The sequence below is a fragment of the Miscanthus floridulus genome, chromosome 1 (genome assembly GCF_019320115.1).
Source record: "Miscanthus floridulus cultivar M001 chromosome 1, ASM1932011v1, whole genome shotgun sequence".
NCBI classification, from domain to species: domain Eukaryota; kingdom Viridiplantae; phylum Streptophyta; class Magnoliopsida; order Poales; family Poaceae; genus Miscanthus; species Miscanthus floridulus.
Genome location: NC_089580.1, coordinates 151364970 through 151388838, shown reverse-complemented (window position 1 = coordinate 151388838; position 23869 = coordinate 151364970). Strand labels below are relative to the sequence as shown.

The following is a 23869-nucleotide window of genomic DNA, read 5'->3' as shown; positions in this document are numbered from 1 at the left end:
TAGCTGGATACAAGTGCGCTTTATCACCTCGACGACCACACGAGTTACGATAGCTTCTATCGAATGTTTCTTCCTATCCAGTCTTCTTTGCATTGCGGACGTAGTCAAGAAGGTCGTCATGCATGGCAATCTCGAAGGGAAGCATGATGTACCCAAGCCTATTCCCCCATCTCAAGTAATTGTGCTGACCAGAGTCCATCATGTATCTTGGCTAATTGCTGCTCAATGTAGAAATGCATTCATGGGTTAATATATACAGAATGCAGCAAAAATATATGGTGAGCCTCTATATGGCGAGTGACCACTGACCACAGCGTATCACACAGAAAAATGCCAAGACGTAGGTCCATTTGGTTCGTGTCCATAATCTGCCGCGCCGCATTTTAGGCATGCCAAACCGAGTTAGGTAGGTGTTTGGTTTACTACCCTAGGTTAGGCTGCCAAAGAATCTCCGGCGCTGCCGCAGTGCTTTGCCATAGGATTTTTTGCCGAAAGTGCGGCGAAGGATTCCTTCGCCACAACTCTGGCGTGCCGACGCGAGCTGCCTTCAGCCCAGGAAAAAATGGCGCGTAACTTTGCCGCGTGTGTGCATATATGGCGCGAAACTGAGCGCGGACCCTTTCCTGGATATTTCTTCACCGCTTATCCTTATCCTTCCTTATCTGTTCACTGTTGGGGGGGAAAGAACACCGTGCCCGCCGCCGCCGTTGCCGCCGCGGCTCTCCACGGAGGGCGCGTCGCTCTCCCATTGCAACACCGCGGGGCCCGGCATCTGATGCTGCGTGGCTCGTTGGCCTGGCATGGAGGTTCTGCCTCTGGCGTCGCGTTCCTCCGCATCGCTGCCACAGGGCGACGGTGTCGAGGTCACACCATCTTGTATGCAGGTACGTGCATCTACACATCTCCCAACAGGAAAGTTTTTCTCGGTAGCTGATTGCAGAGGCTTGTGTACTGATCATTATTTGTGGCTTCTTTTGCTAAAAGACAAATGCATTTCTGTTGAGTCCATACAAAAAACATATGACATTCAAAATTCTTTTTTTGATGAGTTGTTAGTAGAGATCATCTAGCAAAAGTGAGTAATATTTGTCTAAATTATTTTTCCTCAATCCGATGTGTGTTGAAATTTTTATTTTTTTGGGAATATTTGCTAACCAGATGGATCGAAGGATGAGTTGGTTCATACATTATTACTTCAGTTACTACTAGCAGTACTACATTTGGAGGAGAAGGTTGTTAGCTGCTATTGCTTTGTGTCTAGCTAGTTACACTTATCTGCTAAACATGCAAAAGCGAGACAGAGAAGCTGTGACATATGGACCCATGTTGGACAGAGATATCTCAAGAGAAACCCGTTTAAATCGTTTGTATAATGGTACGGAGGCCCATTGTATTTCTGAACTGTGCATGCGAAAGAATGTTTTTCATATGCTCTGTCAAAGTCTCAGATCACGTGGTCTTTTGATGGACACATTGAATGTGACTGTGGAAGAACAAGTGGCAATGTTTATGCATGCTGTGGGTCATAAATGGTCTAATAGAGCTATTGGTTTTGAGTTCATTCGATCAGGTGAGACTGTTAGTAGGTACTTTAATGAGGTTTTAGATGCGTGTGCAATACTTGCTAGAGAACTCATATACATCAGGACCACTGAAACACACCCAAAGATCACAAGTAACCTAGGAAGGTTCCACCCTTACTTTGAGGTACAGTCATGAAACACCTTCAGCTAGGATATTGAAACATAAAGGAGAGGCATGCTAATTAGTATAACAAAACATCATTTGTCTTCCTTAGGGATGCATAGGAGCTTTGGATGGTACTCATATACCAGCATTTGTCCTTGCACACATGCAAGGCAGGATTAGGGGTAGAAAGTCTATCCCGACTCAAAATGTTCTTGCGACCGTTGATTTTGACCTGCGGTTCATATACGTCTTAGCTGGATGGGAGGGATCAGCTCATGACTCTTATGTACTTGAAGATGCTCTAAGACGCCCCACTGGCCTAAAAATACCTGAAGGTAGGGAGTCATGTTTTTGACAAATTAAACAATACATAGTTCATCTCTAACCTTAAGCAACATGTTCATATTTTAGGAAAATTCTTTCTGGCAGATGCTGGATATGCAGTAAGACCTGGTATACTCCCTCCATATCGTGGCGTCCGTTATCACCTAAAACAGGGACAGACCCACAGGGTATGCAGGGTGGGCCACCGCATACCCTGGGGTCCGCCAGTCATAGAGATAGGTAGAAAATTTCAATGTAAAAAAAATAAAAAAATAAAATTTTCACCGAATTGCATAAGAAAATTTTTTGGTGCGCATACCCAGAGGTAAAAACCTAGGTCCGTCACTGACCTAAAAGAATATAAAGGTGGTAGAGAACCTAAAAATTATAAGGAGTTATACAATCACCGCCACTCCTCTCTTAGGACAACAGTTGAGCGTGCTTTTGGTACCTTGAAGAATCGATTTCAAATCCTTAAAAGTCAACCAAATTTCTGTAGTGTGCTGGTTGATTCTAATGTTATCAGGTTATAGCATATTAAAATTTCTGTTTATTGTAGAGTATAGATAAAAGAATAATTTTTGTTGCCCTTTTTCGTTTTAGTTTTTTTCCTGTTGAATGATTGTTTGTAGCCCGTGCATACCTGTAGTTGTTGCATCTTTCTTGCAACTAGGCAAGATGGTGAAGAAAAAAGGAAAGTTGGATGTTGATGGGCCTATCCGTGCAAGAACCATAACTTGGGAGGAGGACCAGACTAAGTTCATGCTGAATTGGTATATTGAGTATAGGAAACACCAGCATGCAGGTTTTGTGTGGAAGAAGCCACACCATGCGAAGTGTGTTGATGCCTTAAACAAAGAGTTTGGCATGGGTGTAACCATTGAACAAGTTAATCGTCACTATAGGGAGTACAAGGACAAGTGGAGGATAGTTGAGAGAGCTTTAAGTAACAGTGGAAATGGATTTGATGCCATCAGGTGCAAGGTAACTATTTCTGAATCTAAAAAGAAAAAGCTAAAGATATGTCTCATAATTTTGCTTGGCATTACAAATTCAGAGTTTACATGGTCATAGTCTTAAATATTGTCTTGTATTCACATGCAGGACATAGAGAGGCGCTTGCTTTCTAAGCCCATCAAATTCTATAATGAGATGGAAGAGCTCTTCAAAGGTAGCCATGCAGATGGTTCTCTTGCCATGGATCAAGAAACATGCTTGGATGATGATAAGGGCTCTAATAGTGATGATAGTGGAGGCCTTAATGACATATTTGGTTATGCACATCGAATTGACCTTGAAGGTGATGACTCCGACACATTACCCTCACCTGAAGGTCCTAAAACTAGTCCTAACTATGCAGGCAGTGGAGAAAATAGCTCAAAGAGCCCACGTCGATCTGGAAAGAAGCGACCAAGAGGGGTCAAGTCGCCTAGTAAGAAGCCAACAAAGTCTAAGAGTCGTTTTGCAGATGCCACTAAAGACATCAGCACAACTATGAAGGTCATTGCAAACACTCTTACTCAGCCACCTCCTCCACCACCAGTCCCAATTTCCGTGGATCCACATGCTGAATTGTGGAAGAGGTTAGAAGCTTTGCCTATCCGTACAGATGATAAAATCACCGTTGGTGTTTACTTGGCACGAGCTGAAAATGAAGGTATGCGTGGTTGGCTCAGTGCTTCCAGTAACACAACTTTGGAGACTTGGGTGTACCGGTTCTTGTGTAACCAAGATGGTAAGCCATGATAGTCGGACTTTTGCTGAAGGGTGTTTTGGTGAACTTCTTTTGCTTCTTTTGCACATGGAACTATGGACGTGCTCATCATCTAAGCCTACTGATCATTGAGGCTTCTATAAATTATGTGCTTATGCTTTTGGATAGGGTTGGTAGTAGTTGATGGTTCTGTATGACTGTATATAGCCCAAATCTGAAGACCAGTAGGACAAACTGAAGTGGTCCTTTGCAACTCATCATGCTTTTGTGTATACTAATATAGCTAGGAACTAGAATGGATATGTCAAGTTGTCATCCTGCTGTTAATTATTGCTCAGTATGTTTACTGGTGCTAATTACTTGCATTCTTTTCCACCATGTTGGAGTGAAAAGTGTCAAAATTCAGGTGTGATGACTTCAAGTGGTAAGCTCACCTCTTCCTAGAATAAGGTAATTGTAATAAACTTTGGCCGTGAACCAAACACCTACCACATACATTTGCCGAACTTGTGGCAGCTCATATGGCTATGAACCAAACAGTTGCCGGAGTTAAATCTGCCACATCTAAAGTTTAGCATGGTAGTGAACCAAACACCTTCTTTTTTGCTGCAAAGTTGGCATGCCACTACTCTAGCATATGCCCAACCTTAGTTGTGGCAAACTCTAGCTATGAACCAAACAAACCCTTCGGCGCCAGGCACCTAGTCTCATCCGGTCGGTCATGCCTCTCGGTCTCGGGTGCCGAGCGCATGCATACATGCGGCGGCAATGCAGGATGGCTGGAGCACCAGCTCGTCCCCATGCTACAGTAGCGCTGCTACAGCTTCTAGGTGCGGTCGTCGTGCGTGCTTCAATTCCCTCCGCCTCCCGGAGTCCCGGCTGGATAACTACGGTCTACGGCGCACGCGCACACATGGCATCTCTGCCCAGAGACATGCACGCAGGCCCTCTTTCGCTTGACATGCACGTACGTGTCGCCCTCACGAGGCCTTGTCGCACACGCATCGCGCCGCAATGGCGCCGGGGGACCCTGCATTTCGTCCGCGTCGGCGCACACGTCCCCAGCCCGACCGGCTAGCTCTAGCCTCGTGATGCGCCGCCCCTCCTTGCATGGCTATAAAAGGGCGACACCATCTGATCCTCCATATCACACAAGCAAGGCGACTAGTGCGTAGCTAACGGCAAAACCTAAGAGCAGCCCTACGTACGTACGTCTAGCAACAATCCACACCGACCTCTTTGTTGGCCTCCGGATCTTCGTCATGGGTGAGCTGACCGTTCATCGTTTTCGCCAACCATATACTATGGTTAGAGGTAGAAGAAGAGAGAGAGAACAGAGCGTACGCACACATAGCACTAGCACCAGCGTTGGCTAAAGCTCTGCAGAGAAGATGGCAAAACTGAACTCGCTCTCATTACTGAGTTACAGTGGGAAATTATATATACAACTCTACCTATCTAATCCTAGTACATAGACATGTCAGGCTGCCATGCTGCTAAGGTGACTATATGTGACAGCAGGACTGACTTAGATGTCTGCCCCTGATGTGCCTATAGTACGGCAGGGGAGCTTTTTTGGCACCTGCCCCTGCAGCGTTGAAAGCTCTAGTTTGGTTTTGGTTAATTGATGAAACCCTAAGTGCTTACCTAGTTTATCAAAGTGATTATGAGATAGGCAGCACTACTCCAAGTGATGAAGCAATGGCGAAGATCATGACGATGGTGATGGCACAGTGATGATCAAATGCTTAAACTTGGAAAAGAAGAAAGAGAAAAACAAAAGGCTCAAGGCATAGGTATAAATAGTAGGAGCCATTTTGTTTCGGTGATCAAGACACTTAGCGAGTGTGATCACATTTAGGATCAATAGTCGTACTATTAAGAGGGGTGCAACTCGTATCGAAATGCGGTTATCAAAGTGCCACTAGATGCTCTAACTCATTGCATATGCATTTAGGATCTAGTGGAGTGCTAACACCCTTGAAAAATGTTTGTGAAAATATGCTAACACATGTGCACAAGGTGATACACTTGGTGGTTGGCACATTTGAGCAAGGGTGAAAAAGATAGAGTTGAAAAGGAGTTAGTCGCGCTGGTTACAGAGTGACCAGACGCGTCCGGTATGGTGACCGGACACGTCCGGTATCAAAACGTAGTGTTCGGTAGAACAGTTGATCGGACGCTGGCAGCGTCTGGTCTAGTGTGACCGGACACGTCCGGTCGAGCATGGATGCTTACTGTACTCGACCGGACGCTGAGGCTCAGCGTTCGGTCAATTTCTAACAGACACGTCCGGTCGGCCCTAGGGGCTTACTGGACTCGACTGGACGCAGTGGCTCAGCGTCCGGTCATTTGTGTTTGTGCGTCCGGTATGAGCGTCTGGTCGTCGGCAGAATGGGCAGTAATGACTATGTTGGTTTGAACTGGACACGTGGCAGTCTGGGAGGTACCGGACACGTCCGATAGGCCGACCGGACGCGTCCGGTATTCACGGTCGGAGCGTCCGGTGCTGCGTCCGGTGCATTCTGACTGGAGCATCCGGTCGATACGCAGTCAACCCATTAATTGAGCCAACGGCTCTATTTCGTGGGAGCTTCTATTTAAGCCCCATGGCCAGCTCAAGCTCACTCTCTTGCACATTTTCATTGACATAGCAACCTTGTAAGCTTAGCCAAAGCCCTCCCACTCATCTCCATCATTGATCCATCATCTTTGTGAGATTGAGAGAGAATCCAAGTGCATTGCTTGAGTGATTGCATCTAGAGGCACTTGGTATTTGTGTTACGCTATGGATTTCGCTTGTTACTCTTGGTGGTTGCCACCACCTAGACGGCTTGGTGCAGCGGTGGAGGATTGGCACGAGTTGGTGATTGTTTGTGGCCATCTCCGGTGATTGTGAGAGGAGTTGTACCTTCCCCGGCGGAGTGCTGAAAGGTAACTCTAGTAAATTGCTTGTGTCATTGAGTTACCTCACTTGTGGGTAGGTTCTTGCGGTGTCCAATCGTGTGGACAAGGTTTGTGAAACACCTCTTAGCCGCCGAACCACCAAGTGTTGGTCGACACAACAGGGACGTAGCGTGTTGGCAAGCACGTGAACCTCGGGAGAAAATCGGTTGTCTCTTGCCCTTTGGTATTCTTCCGGTGATTGATTTCATCTTCATCTTGTGATTGGTTCATCCCTCTACACGGCGGTATAATCACCCTACTCACTCTTTTATATTCTTGCAAACTAGTTGTGGCAAGCTCTTTAGTGTAATTAGAATTAAGAGCTTGATTTGTTATTTAAGTTCATCTAGTGGAGCTCTTTAGTGTAGCAAGATTGAGAGCTCTTAGTGAGTAGTATCATAGCAAGTTGTGTGTCTAGTAATCATTGCAACTAGAATTGTTAGATAGGTGGCTTGCAACCCTCGTAGAGCTAGAGCAAGTTTGCATTTCGCTATTTGTCTTACTAATCAAATTGCTCTAGTTGATTTGTAGAATTTTAAATAGGCTATTCACCCCCCTCTAGCCATATTAGGACCTTTCAAGTGGTATCGGAGCCGTGGTCACTGTTTGATTGAAGGCTCTTAGTGCATACATTCCGAAGATGTTCCATCGTTTGCAAGTGATTGTCAATGATTTGAAGGCTTTGAGAGAGAAGATCAAGGATGATGATGTCTCTCATCGGTTCTTGATGTGCCTACCTCCAAGATTTGAGATGTTGAGATTGCTCATCATAAGAGGAGGATTGAAAGAGATTACCCCCAACCAAGTACTAGGTGATGTCATGACCCAAGAGACATACCGTGTGGAAAGGGAGGGGGATGACAAGGAGGACAATAAGCAAGAAGAGGACAAGAAGAAGAAGAGTGTAGCATTTAAGGCTAGCTCATCATCATCCAAGAACAAGGGCAAGTCCAAGAAAGAATCAAGTGATGATGATAATCTTAGTGACATTGATGATGAAGCCATGGCTCTATTTGTGCGCAAGGTGGGCAAATTCATGAAGAAGAAGGGCTATGGTGCAAGAAAGAGAAGAGATCACACCAAGAGCAAAGAGTATGTGAGAAGATGCTATAATTGCAAGAGCCCCGATCATGTTGTAGCAAATTGTTCCTACAATAGTGATAATGATGAAGATGAGAAGAAGAAGCACAAGAAAGATAAAAATGAAAAGGAGAAGGAGAAGAGAATGACCTTCCAAAAGAAGAAGAAGGGTGGAGGCTATGTAGTCACTTGGGATAGTGATGGTTCCTTGGATGGTGATAGCTCTAGTAATGATGACAAGAAATCTATCAAGAGAGCACTAGCAAGTATCGCCATCAACAAGAAGCTCTCCATCTTTGACACTCCATCGACATGTCTCATGGCAAAGCCTACCAAGGTAAATTATGATGAGAGTGATGATGATGAATGTGAAAGTGACTCTTGTAGGAATGATAATGATGATGATGAGGATGAGGAGTACACCAAGGAGGAGCTCTTGGACATGTGTGAGCAAGTGCATGCTTGCAATGAGATGAAGAGAAAGGAGTGCAAAGAATTGCGCAAGAAAGTAAAATTTCTTAAGCAATCCTTTGATGAGCTCAATGCTACTCATGAGAGGCTAATGGAAGCCCATGAGAAGCTTGGCAAAGCTCACTTTAAGCTTGAAAAGGCTCACTCCTCTCTCATTAAGCAAGTCAAAGTGGAGGAAGCCAAGAAGGAGCAAGTGATCATATCATGTGATGTGGGACTAACATGTGATCTTATTGATGAATCTAATTTTGTTGCTCCCACTAACACTTCTTGTAGCACTACAACTTCTACTTCACCTTTGAATGATGGTCTCACTTGTGAAACCTCACTAATGGTGGAAAATAAGACCCTCAAGAAGGAGGTGAATGAGCTCACTCGTGCCTTAGGCAATGCCTATGGTGGAGAAGCCCGCTTGCTAAAGTGCTTGGGTAGCCAAAGGTTTTCTCTCAACAAAGAGGGATTAGGCTATACCCCCAAGAAAGGCAAGGCGGCCTTTGTCACTCCCAAAGCTAGCTTTGTGAAGGGCAATGGTCGGTTTTGCAATAGATGCAAGCAAGTTGGGCATATAGAGCAAAATTGTAAGACAAACAGAACAAGCTACCCAATGTATCCTCAATCAAATTTGATTCTTGTTACATGCTTTATAAGGGTGCTAATGGTGTGAAGGCTAGGTTCATTGGTACACCAATTGTGGGCCTAAAGAAGAAGGCCATTTGGGTACCAAAGACCTTGGTAACTAACCTACAAGGACCCAAGCAAGTTTGGGTACCTAAAAAGAATTGACTTTCTTTTGTAGGTCAATTATAAAGCCGGAGGAAGGCATTGGGTGCTTGATAGTGGGTGCACACAACACATGACCGGTGATTCAAGAATGTTCAATTCAATCAATGAAAATAAGAGCAATGGGATTGATAGTATCATATTTGGTGACAATGGCAAAGGCAAGGTCAAAGGGCTTGGTAAGATTGCAATATCCAATGATTTGAGCATTTCCAATGTGCTACTAGTAGAGAGCTTGAACTTCAACTTATTGTCGGTAGCTCAATTGTGTGATCTTGGTTTCAAGTGCATATTTGGTGTGGATGATGTAGAGATCATAAGTGTAGATGGCTCTAACTTGATATTCAAAGGATTTAGATATGAGAATCTATACTTGGTTGATTTTAATGCTAGAGAAGCTAAATTGTCAACATATTTGATCACTAAGTCTAGCATGGGTTGGTTATGGCATAGAAGGCTTGGTCATGTTGGAATGAAACAATTGAACAAATTGATTAAGCATGACTTAGTTAGAGGCTTGAAAGATGTCACATTTGAGAAGGATAAGCTATGTAGTTCATGTCAAGCCAGAAAGCAAGTTGGTAATACACATCCTAAGAAGAGCATGATGAGCACATCCAAAGCATTTGAGTTGATGCACATGGACTTGTTTGGACCAACCACATACACTAGCTTTGGTGGAAACAAATATGGATTTGTGATTGTGAATGATTTCACTAGATACACATGGGTGTTCTTTCTTGTTGACAAGAGTGGTGTGTTTGCAACATTCAAATCTTTTGTCAAGGGCATTCACAATGAGTTTGAAACAACCATCAAGAAAGTTAGAAGTGACAATGGAAGTGAGTTCAAGAACACTAGAATTGATGAGTTATGTGATGAATTTAGAATTAGACATCAATTCTCGGCCAAGTATACTCAATCAAATAGGCTAGTTGAAAGAAAGAATAGAACCTTGATTGATATGGCAAGATCAATGTTGAGTGAGTACAATGTGAGTCATTCATTTTGGGCCGAAGCAATCAATACGGCTTGCTACTATAGCAACCGACTCTATTGTCACCCCATGATGGAAAAGACACCTTATGAGCTATTGAATGGAAGAAAGCCCAACATAGCATACTTTTGGATTTTTTGTTGTAAATGCTATATATTGAAGAAAGGCACTAGATTAAGCAAGTTTGAAAAGAAATGTGATGAAGGTTTCTTGCTTGGTTACTCCACTACTAGCAAAGCTTATAGAGTTTGGAATTTGGCTAGTGGTACTCTTGAGGAGGTTCATGATGTGGAGTTTGATGAAACAAATGGTTCCCAAGAGGAAGATGAGAATCTAGATGATGTAAGAGGCACTCAATTGGTCAATGCAATGAAGAACATGGACATTGGTGAGTTAAGGCCTAGAGAGGTGATTGATATTGAAGATGACAAGAATCAAGTGCTCTCTAACTCAAATGTGCAAGCTAGTGGTTCTCATGATCAAATACAAGCAAGCACTAGTGATGCAATATGCAAGATCAACAAATGGCTAGTTCATCATCTCAACCAAGTGATCAATCAAATGCTAGCAATCAAGTGCAAGTGCTTCAACCAACCAATGTTGCAAGAGATCATCCATTGGACACTATCATTAGTGATATTTCAAGAGGTGTGCAAACAAGATCAAGATTGGCTTCATTTTGTAAGCATTTCTCATTTGTGTCATCCATTGAAGCTAAGAAGATAGATGAAGCTTTAAAGGATGTTGATTGGATCAATGCTATGCATGAAGAGCTAAACAACTTCACAAGAAACCAAGTATGAGATTTAGTTGAGAGGCCTAAGGATCATAATGTGATTGGAACCAAGTGGGTCTTTCGGAACAAGCAAGATCAAGATGGGATAGTAGTAAGGAACAAAGCAAGATTAGTGGCTCAAGGTTACACTCAAGTTGAAGGTCTTGACTTTGGAGAAACATATACCCCGGTTGCAAGATTAGAAGCAATTAGGATCTTGTTAGCCTATGCTTGTGCCCACAACATCAAGTTGTACCAAATGGATATGAAAAGTGCATTTCTCAATGGGTACATCAATAAGCTTGTGTATGTTGAGCAACCTCCCGGTTTTGAAGATGACAAGAAGCCCAACCATGTATACAAGTTGAAGAAGGCTTTGTATGGATTGAAACAAGCACCTAGAGCATGGTATGAGAGATTGAGGGACTTCCTACTCTCTAAAGGGTTCACAATGGGCAATGTTGACACCACTCTTTTCATCAAGAAGATTGGAAAAGATCAATTTGTGTTGCAAATATATGTTGATAATATCATATTTGGATCAACCAATCAAGATTTTTGTGATAAGTTTGGAAAAATGATGGCTAATGAGTTTGAGATGTCCATGATTGGAGAGTTGAGTTACTTCCTTGGTCTTCAAATTAAGCAAATGAAGAATGACATATTTGTAAGTCAAGGCAAGTACATCAAGGACATGCTCAAGAAGTTTGGAATGGATGATGCTAAAGCTATTAGTACACCAATGGGGACAAGTGGAAGCTTGGATAGTGATGCAGTGGCAACATGGTGGATCAAAAGATGTATCGGTCTATGATTGGAAGCCTACTCTATGTGACCGCATTAAGACCGGATATGATGTTTAGTGTATGCATGTGTGCTAGATTTCAAGCCTCACCAAAAGAAAGTCATTTGAAGGCAACAAAGAGAATATTGAGATACTTGAAGCATACACAAAATGTTGGATTGTGGTATCCTAAAGGAGCAAGATTTGAGTTGATTGGATATTCGGACTCTGATTATGCGGGATGCAAAGTTGAGAGAAAGAGCACATCGGGCACATGTCAACTATTAGGAAGATCACTTGTGTCTTGGTCGTCAAAGAAGCAAAATAATGTAGCACTTTCAACCGCCGAAGCGGAATACATTTCAGCCGGTAGTTGTTGTGCTCAATTACTTTGGATGAAGGCTACTTTGAGTGACTTTGGGATCAAATTCAAGCAAGTGCCATTGCTATGTGACAATGAAAGTGCCGTAAAGCTCACCAACAACCCGGTTCAACATTCAAGAACAAAGCATATTGATGTCCGCCATCATTTCATAAGAGATCACCAATAAAAAGGGGACATTTGCATTGAGAGTGTGGGCACCAAAGATCAACTTGCCGATATCTTCACCAAGCCACTTGATGAGAAGAGATTTCGCAAGCTAAGGAATGAATTGAACATACTTGACTTCTCCAATATGTGTTGATGCACCCCCCCACTTATATGACATGCCTCTCCTATGAGCAATCCAAGGTAAAAGTTGATCATCATGGCATACATACTTGCTAAGGACATGTTTAGTGCATCTAGACATATTTCACATTTGAATAGGCTCATTCATGAAAATCAAATGAATTCGATGCTTGTATGGTACCACTATTGCTTGTATGCTTGAAATGTTCTAGTGGTAGCATATGACGTGTTTGTGGGCTTGTAAACCTAGTGTTTGATCTATAAAATGAGCTATAAGTGTTTAACTCAACATGATACAAGATAACCCTTATTTGGAGGTGTGAAGAAGCTTGTCCTTGGATCAAACCGAGTTAAACAACTTTTGCAAGCAATCTAGATTGAACCAATTTGGAAAAATGATCCTCACTTCACATGGTTTCACCCCAACCTATCTATAATTTGAGCTCACCTTTTTGTGCTAATTGTTGACAAAGGGGAGATAAACAAAGATATAAGTGATAGGGGAGTATTTGACATAGGGGGAGAGATATGATAAAGGAAATGGATCAATTAAAATTTTAAGCACACAAATAGGGGGAGCAAGCTCATAAACTTGTATGATGCATTTGAATGTGCATTTCATACATAACTAGACCTATGTTCATTCTATTAAAACTAGACCCTTGCTTGTAATATTGATCTCATGGGGTATTCTAGTTTTTGTGGATATCTAGTTACTAAATGGTGCTAAGGATGGTATATTCGTGCACTCTGATTGGTATCACACTTTAAAGGTCCATCTCTTATACCTTAGCATCATATGGTAGACATTGACTCCTATATTTCCTATCTAAGCATATGTGCAAGCTACAATCCAAACTCTTAGCACATATGTAGGGGGAGCAATTGCTACCATTTGGAGTTCATGAAACTTGTCCACATTCTTTTACACATGGTAAATATGCTTGGACAAGCAACATGGATTCAATCGAATTTTAATTTATATCTTTATGAAAGGGTTGTCATCAATTACCAAAAAGGGGGAGATTGAAAGCTCTAGTTTGGTTTTGGTTAATTGATGAAACCCTAAGTGCTTACCTAATTTATCAAAGTGATTATGAGATAGGTAGCACTACTCCAAGTGATGAAGCAATGGCGAAGATCATGACGATGGTGATGGCATGGTGATGATCAAATGCTTAAACTTGGAAAAGAAGAAAGAGAAAAACAAAAGGCTCAAGGCATAGGTATAAATAGTAGGAGCCATTTTGTTTCGGTGATCAAGACACTTAGCGAGTGTGATCACATTTAGGATCAATAGTCGTACTATTAAGAGGGGTGCAACTCATATCGAAATGCGGTTATCAAAGTGCCACTAGATGCTCTAACTCATTGCATATGCATTTAGGATCTAGTGGAGTGCTAACACCCTTGAAAAATGTTTGTGAAAATATGCTAACATATGTGCACAAGGTGATACACTTGGTGGTTGGCACATTTGAGCAAGGGTGAAAAAGATAGAGTTGAAAAGGAGTTAGTCGCGCTGGTTACAGAGTGACCAGACGCGTCCGGTATGGTGACCGGACACGTCTGGTATTTGGCGACGAACTCAGCGACCGGATGCGTTCGGTCGCCACACCGGACACGTCCGGTGTGAATCAACAAACGCAGTGTTCGGTAGAACAGTTGATCGGACGCTGGCAGCGTCCGGTCCGGTGTGACCGGACGCGTCCGGTCGAGCGTGGATGCTTACTGTACTCGACCGAACGCTGAGGCTCAGCGTTCGGTCAGTTTCTAACAGACACGTCCGGTCGGCCCTAGGGGCTTACTGGACTCGACCGGACGCAGCGGCTCAGCGTCCGGTCATTTGTGTTTGTGCGTCCGGTATGAGCGTCCGGTCGTCGGTAGAATGGGCAGCAACGGCTATGTTGGTTTGAACTGGACACATGGCAGTCTGGGAGCTACCGGACATGTCTGATAGGCCGACCGGACGTGTCCGATATTCATGGTCGGAGTGTCCGGTGCTGCGTCCGGTGCATTCTGACCGGAGCGTCCGGTCGATACGCAGTCAGCCAATTAATTGAGCCAACGGCTCTATTTCGTGGGGGGCTTCTATTTAAGCCCCATGGTCGGCTCAAGCTCACTCTCTTGCACATTTTCATTGACATAACAGCCTTGTAAGCTTAGCCAAAGCCCTCCCACTCATCTCCATCATTGATCCATCATCTTTGTGAGATTGGGAGAGAATCCAAGTGCATTGCTTGAGTGATTGCATCTATAGGCACTTGGTATTCGTGTTATGCTATGGATTTCGCTTGTTACTCTTGGTGGTTGCCACCACCTAGATGGCTTGGTGCAGCGGTGGAGGATTGGCACGAGTTGGTGATTGTTCGTGGCCATCTCCGGTGATTGTGAGGGGAGTTGTACCTTCCCCGGCGGAGTGCCTAAAGGTAACTCTAGTAAATTGCTCGTGTCATTGAGTTACCTCACTTGTGGGTAGGTTCTTGCGGTGTCCAATCATGTGGATGAGGTTTGTGAAACACCTCTTAGCCACCAAACCACCAAGTGTTGGTCGACACAACGGGGACGTAGCGTGTTGGCAAGCACGTGAACCTCGGGAGAAAATCGGTTGTCTCTTGCCCTTTGGTATTCTTCCGGTGATTGATTTCATCTTCATCTTGTGATTGGTTCATCCCTCTACACGGCGGTATAATCACCCTACTCACTCTTTTATATTCTTGCAAACTAGTTGTGGCAAGCTCTTTAGTGTAATTAGAATTGAGAGCTTGATTTGTTATTTAAGTTCATCTAGTGGAGCTCTTTAGTGTAGCAAGATTGAGAGCTCTTAGTGAGTAGTATCATAGCAAGTTGTGTGTCTAGTAATCATTGCAACTAGAATTGTTGGATAGTTGGCTTGCAACCCTCGTAGAGCTAGAGCAAATTTGCATTTCGCTATTTGTCTTACTAATCAAATTGCTCTAGTTGATTTATAGAATTTTAAATAGGCTATTTACCCCCCCCCCTCTAGCCATATTAGGACCTTTCAAGCGTCCACAATGCAGCAGTAGGGGAGCCCTTTCGGCGCCTGCCCCTGCCGCGCGTATAGAGGAGAGCAGCAGTTTACTTAACAATTCTTTTTCTAATCCTGCTACTAACCCTAGAACCTGCACCATGCCAATCATCTTCTTTAGCTCTGTGAACCAAAGACGGCTGAGCGTGTTGTGCTCCCCCACCATCGCTACACGATGTGGGACTAAACCCCAACAATCTTCCCCTTAGTCACACATCGGGGTGCCCCCGCCATATGTGACACTCGAGATTTTTTATCGGGTTTAGCTTTTTTTTACCATGGGCTCTAATACCAATTGTTGGAACTGGTGGTGACCACTGAGTTCACGATCTTAGAGCTGGCTTATAGCCGACCCGGCTCGTTACCACAAGCTTGCGCTCCCACAGGTTCTAGGTCCACCGGAGCTACAACATATAAGACCTTTGGGCCTTACTCAACCCAAAAGACTATCCTGATAGGTGGGGGTTCTCCCGCCTTATATGTTGTGCTCTCCCACCATCGCTATACGATGTGGGACTAAACCCCAACAATCCCTCCCTTAGTCACACATCGGGGTGCCCCCGCCATATGTGACGCTCGAGATTTTTTTATCGGGTTTAGTTTTTTTTACCATGGGCTCTAATACCAATTGTTGAAATCGGTGGTGACCACCGAGTTCACGATCTTGGAGCTGGCTTACAGCCGGCCCGGCTCGTTATAACGAGCCTGCGCTCCCACAGGTCCCAGCTCCACCGGAGCTACAACATATAAGGCCTTGAGCCTTTCCAACCCAAAAGACTAGCCTAATAGGTGGGGGGCTTCTTCCGCCTTATATGTTGTGCTCCCCCACCATCGCTACACGATGTGGGACTAAACCCTAACAATGCCCACATCGTGTAGCGATGGTGGAGGAGCACAACATATAAGGCGGGAGAACCCTCACCTATCAGGCTAGTCTTTTGGGTTGAGTAAGGCCCAAAGACCTTATATGTTGTAGCTCCAGTGGACCTAGGACCTGTGGGAGCGCAGGCTCGTGGTAACGAGTCGGGCCGGCTGTAAGCTAGCTCCAAGATCATGAACTCGGTGGTCACCACCGGTTCCAACAGAGCGGCTTGGTGAGGACGTCCTCGAGCTACCGACCAGTTTTGACAAACTCGATGACGATCTGCCCTCCATCGACACAGTCCCTGAGGAAGTGGAACTTGACGTCGATGTGCTTGCTCTGGTCGTGGAGAATCGGATTCTTCGCGAGGGCGATGGTAGGCTGGTTGTCCACCATCAGTGCTGGTGGGTGAGTTTCCACACCGGTCAGCTCGTCCAGCAGCCGGTGCAGCCACACAGCTTGGCACGTCGCTGTGGCCACTGCCACGTACTGTGCCTCGTACGTGGACGGCGCCACCACCTTCTGTTTCAGCGACAGCCAAGATATTGGAGCTGACCCAAGAAAGACGAGCACGTCAGAGGTGCTCCGCCGTCCATCGATGTCCTCCATCATGTCTGCATCGCTGAACATAGTGAACTACAGCCCACTTTCGCTGGTCTTTGGGAAGTCGATCCCCTGATCCACCGTCCCCTTGACGTAGCGCAACAGCCGCTTCACCGTAGCCCAGTGATCCTCTCGGAGATCCTCCATGAAGCAGCTGGCGTAGCCCACGGCGAACGCAATGTCCGGCCTCATGTATACTTGCTAGCGTAGACTACCGATGATGCTCTGGTAGAGTGTTGCATCTACTTTCACCATGGTACTAGCCTTCGTCAGCTTCAGCCGCTCCTCCATTAGAATCAAGCATGGCTTGCACTCAACCATGCCACTCTGCTCTAATAGCTTCGAGCCGTATGTGCTCTGACTGAGCCTGAGCGCCTCCTTCCCCTGTCTCACCTCGATGCCGAGGTAGTAGGAGAGTGCGCGGAGATCACTCATTCGAAAACAAGCCACCATCTCACGTTTGAAGCTATCGATGTCCACCGCACGCTCACCGGTGACGATCAAGTCATTCACATACACGCCGACGATGAGCTCCTCCTTCTCCTATCGCCGTGTGTAGGGCGCATGTTCGGTTGCGTACCGCGTGAACCCAAGCTCGCCCAGCGTGACATCAAGCTTGGCGTTCCACGCTCGCGGGCCCTGCCGCAGCCCGTAGAGCGCCTTGCGCGGTCGAAGCACCCTGTGCTCTGCTCCCTTGACAGCGAAATCTAGAGGTTCCCTGACGAAGACCATCTCCGCCAGCTCGCTGTTGAGGAATGCCGATTTTATGTCCAGGTGATGGACACGCCAGTCCTTCGCTGCTGCCAAAGCCAGCATCAGTCGGATAGACTCCATACGCGCTATCGGCGCAAAGACTTCCTCGAAGTCGATGCCCTCACGCTGGACAAAGCCTCGGGTGATGAGGCGTGCCTTGTGCTTGACAATGGCATCACGCTCATCCCGCTTGACCTTGTACACCCACTTCAGGCCGATCGAACAACATCCAGAAGGTGGATCGATGAGCTCCAAAGTCTTGTTTTTCTCGATCACCTTCATCTCCTCCATCATCGCCCATCGCCAATTTGCATCGCGCTTGCCCATCGTGAACGTGGGTGGTTCCTCTATACTGACGAGAAGTAGCTCTGGGTCATTGAGCGGCCAACCCACCAGGCCTGAGGACCCTGTGCCACCAATGATGTCATCCAGCCTGCGGAACCGCACCTCCTTACCATCGTGAGAAGTATCCACAAACTCTGTGATGTCGCTTGGAGGTGAGGCGAACTCGATCAACGTTGATGGAGTCCCCTGTTCTGTTAGAGTGGTCGGCATAGCACCTGGAGTGCTTGGCACCCAGACTGCAGTGCTCAGCACTACTCCTGAACCGCTCATCACCACTCCTAGAGTGGTTGGCACCACTGTAGAAGTGCTTGGCACCAGTCTTGGAGTGGTCGGCACCACTGCCAGACCTCTCGGCACTGCTATAGGAGCATTCAACACCCGTCCTGGAGTGGTCGGCACAACAACAGCACCGCTTGGTATCACTTCTGGAGTGCTCGGCACCCCTCCCGGAGTGGTTAGCACCGCGCCCAGGGGTGCTCGGCTTTGTTGCTGGACTGGTCGGCACCTTCTCTCCAGCGTCGCCACCACTGTGGATGACCAAGTGCTCGACGACGAAGGTGCTGGTGAAGTCGCCAGCTTCCCCCGTGCCCGGACTGTCCCAGTCTCAGGCCGCCTTCTTATCGAACATGACGTCACGTGAGACAATCACCTTGTCTCCGCGTGGTTCGTAGAGCTAGTACGCCTTGGTACCTTCCTCGTAGCCCAGAAGCACCATTGGTGTGCTCCTGTCCTATAGCTTGGTGAGGACCGGCTTCGTCTTCCTGACGTAGCCGATGCAGCTGAATATCCGGAGGAAGGACACGCTCGGCTTGTGCCCATACCAAGCTTCGTACGGCGTCTTACCCTTCAGGGCCTTGGTGGGCGCGCGATTGAGGATGAACACCACCGTGGTCACCGCCTCACTCCAGAACCTTATCGGCATGCTCTTCGTCTTCATCATGGATTGAGCCATGCCGACTACCGTCTGGTTCCATTGCTCCACCACGTCATTCTGCTATGGCGAGTATGGCGCGATGTGGTGTCGCACCACATACTGATCCACGCAGTACGTAGCGAACTCCGTCGAAGCGAATTCACCGCCGCGATCAGTCCGCAGCACGCGCAGCTTCTTGCCGCTCTCTGCCTCCGCGCGAGCCTTGAACTTTTTGATTGCCTCCGCCGCCTCGTCCTTGCTCGTCAGGATTGCAGGCACATATAGCGACTTCAATCATCCATGAGCAGGAGGAAGTATCGTCGACCACCGTTTATGGTTGGCGTGATTGGCCCACAGAGATCGTCGTGGACAAGCTCGAGAGCGTCCACCGCGCGATACTTGGCCACCTTTGGGAACGACAACCTCCTCTGCTTTCCGACCAAGCAGCTGTCACACAGCTCGCCTGCGTGCTTGATGTGGGGCAGCCCTCGGATAATCTTCTCTAGCCGACCGAGCGCGTCGAAGCTGAGATGATCGAACCGGGCATGCCACAACCATGGTTCCTCGGTGTCCCATGCTGCCAGGCACACCGGCTGCTCCACCTTCAAGTCGAGCAGGTATAGCCGGTTGTAGGACCTCTTCACCTTGGCAAGAAGCCACTGGTCCTGGTCCCTGATCCTGAGGACGCCGTCCTTAATTAGTACCTCGCTGTCGCGCTCATCCAGCGGGCCAATACTGATGATGCTTGAACGCAGCTGCGAGATGTAATATACATCCGTCAGTGCGCGGTGCTCACCGTTCTGGCACCTAAAGATGATGGTGTCGCGCCCTCGGATCGCCACCCTTGAGCCATCACTGAACTTTACCGTACCAGTCACATTACCGTTGAGCTCGGAGAAGGCTTCCTTGGAGCCCATCATGTGGTTACTGGCGCTAGAGTCCAGATACCACCGCTGCTCCTGCTCATCGCCCACACGTCCAAGGTGGACTTGGGTGCGTGGTTCGTCGAGGTTGACAGTCTTCAGAGCCTTGTTGTGCCCTTCCACCGCCATCACCTCTCCCTTCTCCTTGGCCTCAACGTCGTGCAATGCATAGAATGTCGTCATCAGGAGAGTGGCCTCATCATCCTCATCAACTTGCGCTAAATGAGCCTCAGCCTTCTTCTCCCGCTTATGATTTGGACACTCCTTTGCCCAATGGCCCGTCTTCCCGCAGCATCGGCAGGCGTTGGGGTCGACCTTCTTCTTCTTCAAAGAAGCCTCGTCGCGGCGCTTGCCATCGCCACCGCGGCTGGAGGAGGCTTGTCTGAACTTCTTTCGGGCAGCCCACTCCTCCTCTGTCAGTAGCAGCTTGCCGCTGTCTTTCGTTGCTGTGGCCTGCTCCATGCGCTCGTCCACCGCCCGCAGACGGCCTGTCACATCCTCAATGGTGAGGGTGGACAAGTCCAGCATCGTCTCTACGGAGAGAGCGATCTGGATCTACTTCATCGGCACAGAGTGGAGGTACTTGGAGACCACCTCTTCTTCGTCGATGGTGACCCTATGGCTCATCAACTTGCTGATGAGCGACTACAGACGGAGGGAGAAATCCTTCACCGATTTACCATCCTTAAACTTGAGGTTGGCGTACTCCTGCTTCAACAACTGGGCCGTCGTCTTCTTTACGCGATTGGAGCCGACGCGCATCGCTACAATGGCCTCCCATGCCTCCTTAGTAGAGTTCTTCGTCCTCAATGGCTCCCTATACTCCGCTGGCACAGCAGCGAGGATAGCCTCCAACGTTGATATGTCATCTTGTTCGTTGTCGGTCCCCTTGTCAATGGCATTTCAGAGCCGTCGGGCTCTGAGCTTGACCTTCATGGTCACCGCCCACTCAAGCCATAGTTGGTGCGAGTTAGCGTCGGTCAACTGGTGCCGCTAACCTTCTGCACCGTGCGCACGACGATCTCTTGTCGTGGCTGGACAGCCACAGCAGCGCCGCTGCTGTCGTCCATCTCCAAACCGTCTGTCATCGCCAGCGGTTAGTCCGACGACAGCGCTTTTATGGCTCCGGTACCGGTTGTTGACCCTGGGATCTCTGGCACGGGTGAGCCGGCCGCTTATCGTCGTTGCCGACCACACACTATGGCTAGAGATAGAAGAAGGGATGAAGAACAGAGCGTACACACACAGCACCAGCACCCGCGTTGGTCGGAGCTCTGTAGAGGAGATGGCAAAACTGAACTCGCTCTCTTTACTGAGTTGCAGTGGAAAACTATATATATAACTTTACTCATCTAATCTTAGTACACAGACATGTCATGCTGTCATGCTGCTATGGTAACTAGATGTGACAGCAGGGTTAACTTTAACGTCCGCTCCTGCTGTGACTACAGTATGGCATGAAAGCTTTTCGGCACCTATCCCTGCAGCATCTAAGTGTAGCAGCAGAGGTCGGCGTCTGTCCCTACCGCAGGTTCATAAAAGCAGATTACTTAACACTCTTGAACTTCGTTCGTTAGCTAGTTCGACGACCGGATGGCGTCCGGTCAAGAAACCGGGGAGGAGCTGGAGCGCATGGCCGAGGAGGGCCAGACCGTCGTCCCCGGTGGCACCGGCGGCAAGACCCTAGAGACGCAGGAGCAGCTCGCCGAAGGTTTGTTTGTAAACTTACTACGGCCGGCATCTACTGTTTCGTAAATAAATGTCCGAGAACTGATAGATGAAACGACTGTGTTCATTCCTCGGTTGATGTGTGCGTGCGTGCAGGGCGGAGCCGCGGCGGGCAGACGCGGAGTGAGCAGCTGGGCCACGAGGGGTACCAGGAGATGGGCAGCAAGGGCGGGCAGACGCGCAAGGAGCAGCTGGGCCACCAAGGCCACAGCGAGATGGGGAGGAAGGGCGGCCTCAGCACCATGGAGGAGTCCGGCGGCGAGCACGCCGCCCGGGACGGCATCCAGATCGACGAGTACAAGTTCAGGACCAAGTCGACCTAGATCTGACGCGTACGTGCTAGTAGCTGCAGGAAGGTAAGGCTAGTCGTAGCACGTGTGCACTGAATAATGTAGGGCGTCGTCGCAGCACGTACGCATGTAGGCGGTCATATGTGTGCGTATGATCATGCGTGCTTAATTTGCTTCAGTTAGGTGCTGATGATGGCCAATTGTCAGCGGTCGTCGTCGTGACTTTGTGTTGAGGCAGGTTTCTTCTTCAGGCTTTGTCGTTGGAGTTCAGCAGCCTGTGTTCTGGCTCTACCCCAGTGTAGTCCCCTACTAGTATGTGGTGTGGGTCTAGCACCTGACGCCTCAAGGTCGTCGAGTTTGTTTGTATCCATGCTTTGTTTCGGTTAACGTAGTTGTTGGTTCCTAACACGTAAGAATCTTTTTCATAAAAAAAAACACATAAGAATCTTCTCTGTTCTTTCGACTACTGCAATTTGTTTGGAGTGATCTCTTATTATCAAAGCAGGAAGCTTTAGCCAGCTCTCAGGCCGTCCACGATAGCAAACTTAGTTTCGTCCGTTTGATCTTCGTTTCCACGGCTGAGGCCCGTCCCAGGTACTGTGCGCCCGTCGCCGCTCCCGTTCGCCTGCCTAAATACAAAGGAAGCCTCGTTCCTTCCTGGTCGTCCCGCTCCTCCCTACCGCGCCGCCGCCGCTCGCGCCCCCCGCCGCGCCTCCCCCTTCTTCTCCCTCTCTCCCGACGTGACGGTGCACCGGCTGGGCCCCACCGTGGCCACCTCGAAGCCCTGCGCGTGGCCGGACCGGCGGCGCACCCGCTGTGCGGCGCGGCTACCCGGACGCCCCCCCCCCCCCCCCCGCGGTGTCTGCCTCCCGCCACGGCGCAGCGCCAGGGGCGCAGGAGAGGCCCGCCGTTGGCTGTGGCCGCCGCCTCCCCCGCTGCGGCCGCCTCCCGGAGGTCCTCGCTCCTAGCTGTGTGCCTATGCTGGAGCAAACCCTAGCTGGCGCCATCTCAGCGGCGCGACGAAAACCAGGTGATAGCCTCTCTCCCTTCTTCCTCCTCCCCTTCCCTCGTCGGCGTCGGGGATGGCCGTGCATCTGATCTTGCCACGCCCCTAGGGTAGATCTGTGATGCTCATGGAGCACAATCTAGCCTTGCCTGCTCCGCCGCTCCATGTCAGGTTACCGCGCAGCAGACCTCCCCTGTTGGCCTCCACAGCAACTGCGATGGTGCCGACTCTGAAGATTGGGAGGAGAAGTTCTTTCCGACGTCACCAAAATCGACTATGAGGTCAGGCCATGAACGAAAATAAAAACTCAGGTTCTTCAATTAGATTGAGGTTGTGATGCTGTGGTGACAACCTGCTTTAGTTTGAGCTAGCTAAATTTTTAGCTTTTATTGCCACCCAAAATTTTCCTAAAATGGTCGTTATTTGGAAAATGCTATCCTATGTGTCAATGGCATGCGGCCCCAGGCCCAAGCATGGGATAGTAATTTCCCAGTATGGGTCTTTGCTGTGGTTAGTGTGGTATTGAGTTAACTACAGCTTCTGTAATGTGCTTAGCATAGTTGGCCCAGCATAGATAAATAATCCTATTTCATGCTCCTAAAATTATAGTTTCTTTTATACCATCTTCATGCCATTTGGTTGCGTGTACCTTGTCCCTATGTTTTACACTGCTACAAATACATCTGTTAAAGTAGAATAGCTAAAGTAGTTGTTCATCGTGGATCCATCTGCATAGCTCTTGTTCTTTGTTATTGTGCTTTTGGCCAGAACTCAAATATTTGAATTTGAATCAAAATTCTTTAAGAATCGTTTTCATCTGCCTAGAGTTAAAATGTTCTGCGGGTGTGTGGATGAACTTGAGACCCAACTCTCCAAACAAGGAAGCCTTACAGAACTCTACTTTTATCATCGGCATCTTACCACAGTAAGTTTCTATTGTTGTGTGATTCTCATAGTCCTTTAAATATTTTCTAAGTAGCTACACTTTTATGCTGATAATAAGTCATTTATTTTTTCCTAGGACCCATAGATCTTTCTGAAATAAAATGTTTGGCCCGGAAGGTCGTCGACAGCATTGTTGTGCTTGGCTTGGAGCAGTTTCCAGTTTTCCAGAATGTGCTTCTGCAGTTATTCCTGAACAGGTGTATACTTGAATTCACTATA

At 47.5% G+C, this 23869-nt stretch overlaps 1 protein-coding gene and 2 pseudogenes across 1 annotated transcript; all 3 read left to right on the top strand.

Annotated features, from left to right (window-relative positions):
• Positions 1–1158: 1158 nt before the first annotated feature.
• On the top strand, positions 1159–2546 carry LOC136465483 (protein ALP1-like; annotated as a pseudogene).
• Positions 2547–2691: 145 nt separating this feature from the next.
• Positions 2692–3924, top strand: LOC136465475 (uncharacterized; annotated as a pseudogene).
• Positions 3925–21274: 17350 nt separating this feature from the next.
• On the top strand, positions 21275–21732 carry LOC136465449 (em protein H5-like). The gene is made up of 2 exons (XM_066464176.1): positions 21275–21392; positions 21506–21732. The coding sequence occupies exons 1-2, from the start codon at positions 21275–21277 to the stop codon at positions 21730–21732; spliced, it is 345 nt and encodes a 114-aa protein (XP_066320273.1).
• The last annotated feature ends 2137 nt before the right edge of the window (positions 21733–23869 follow it).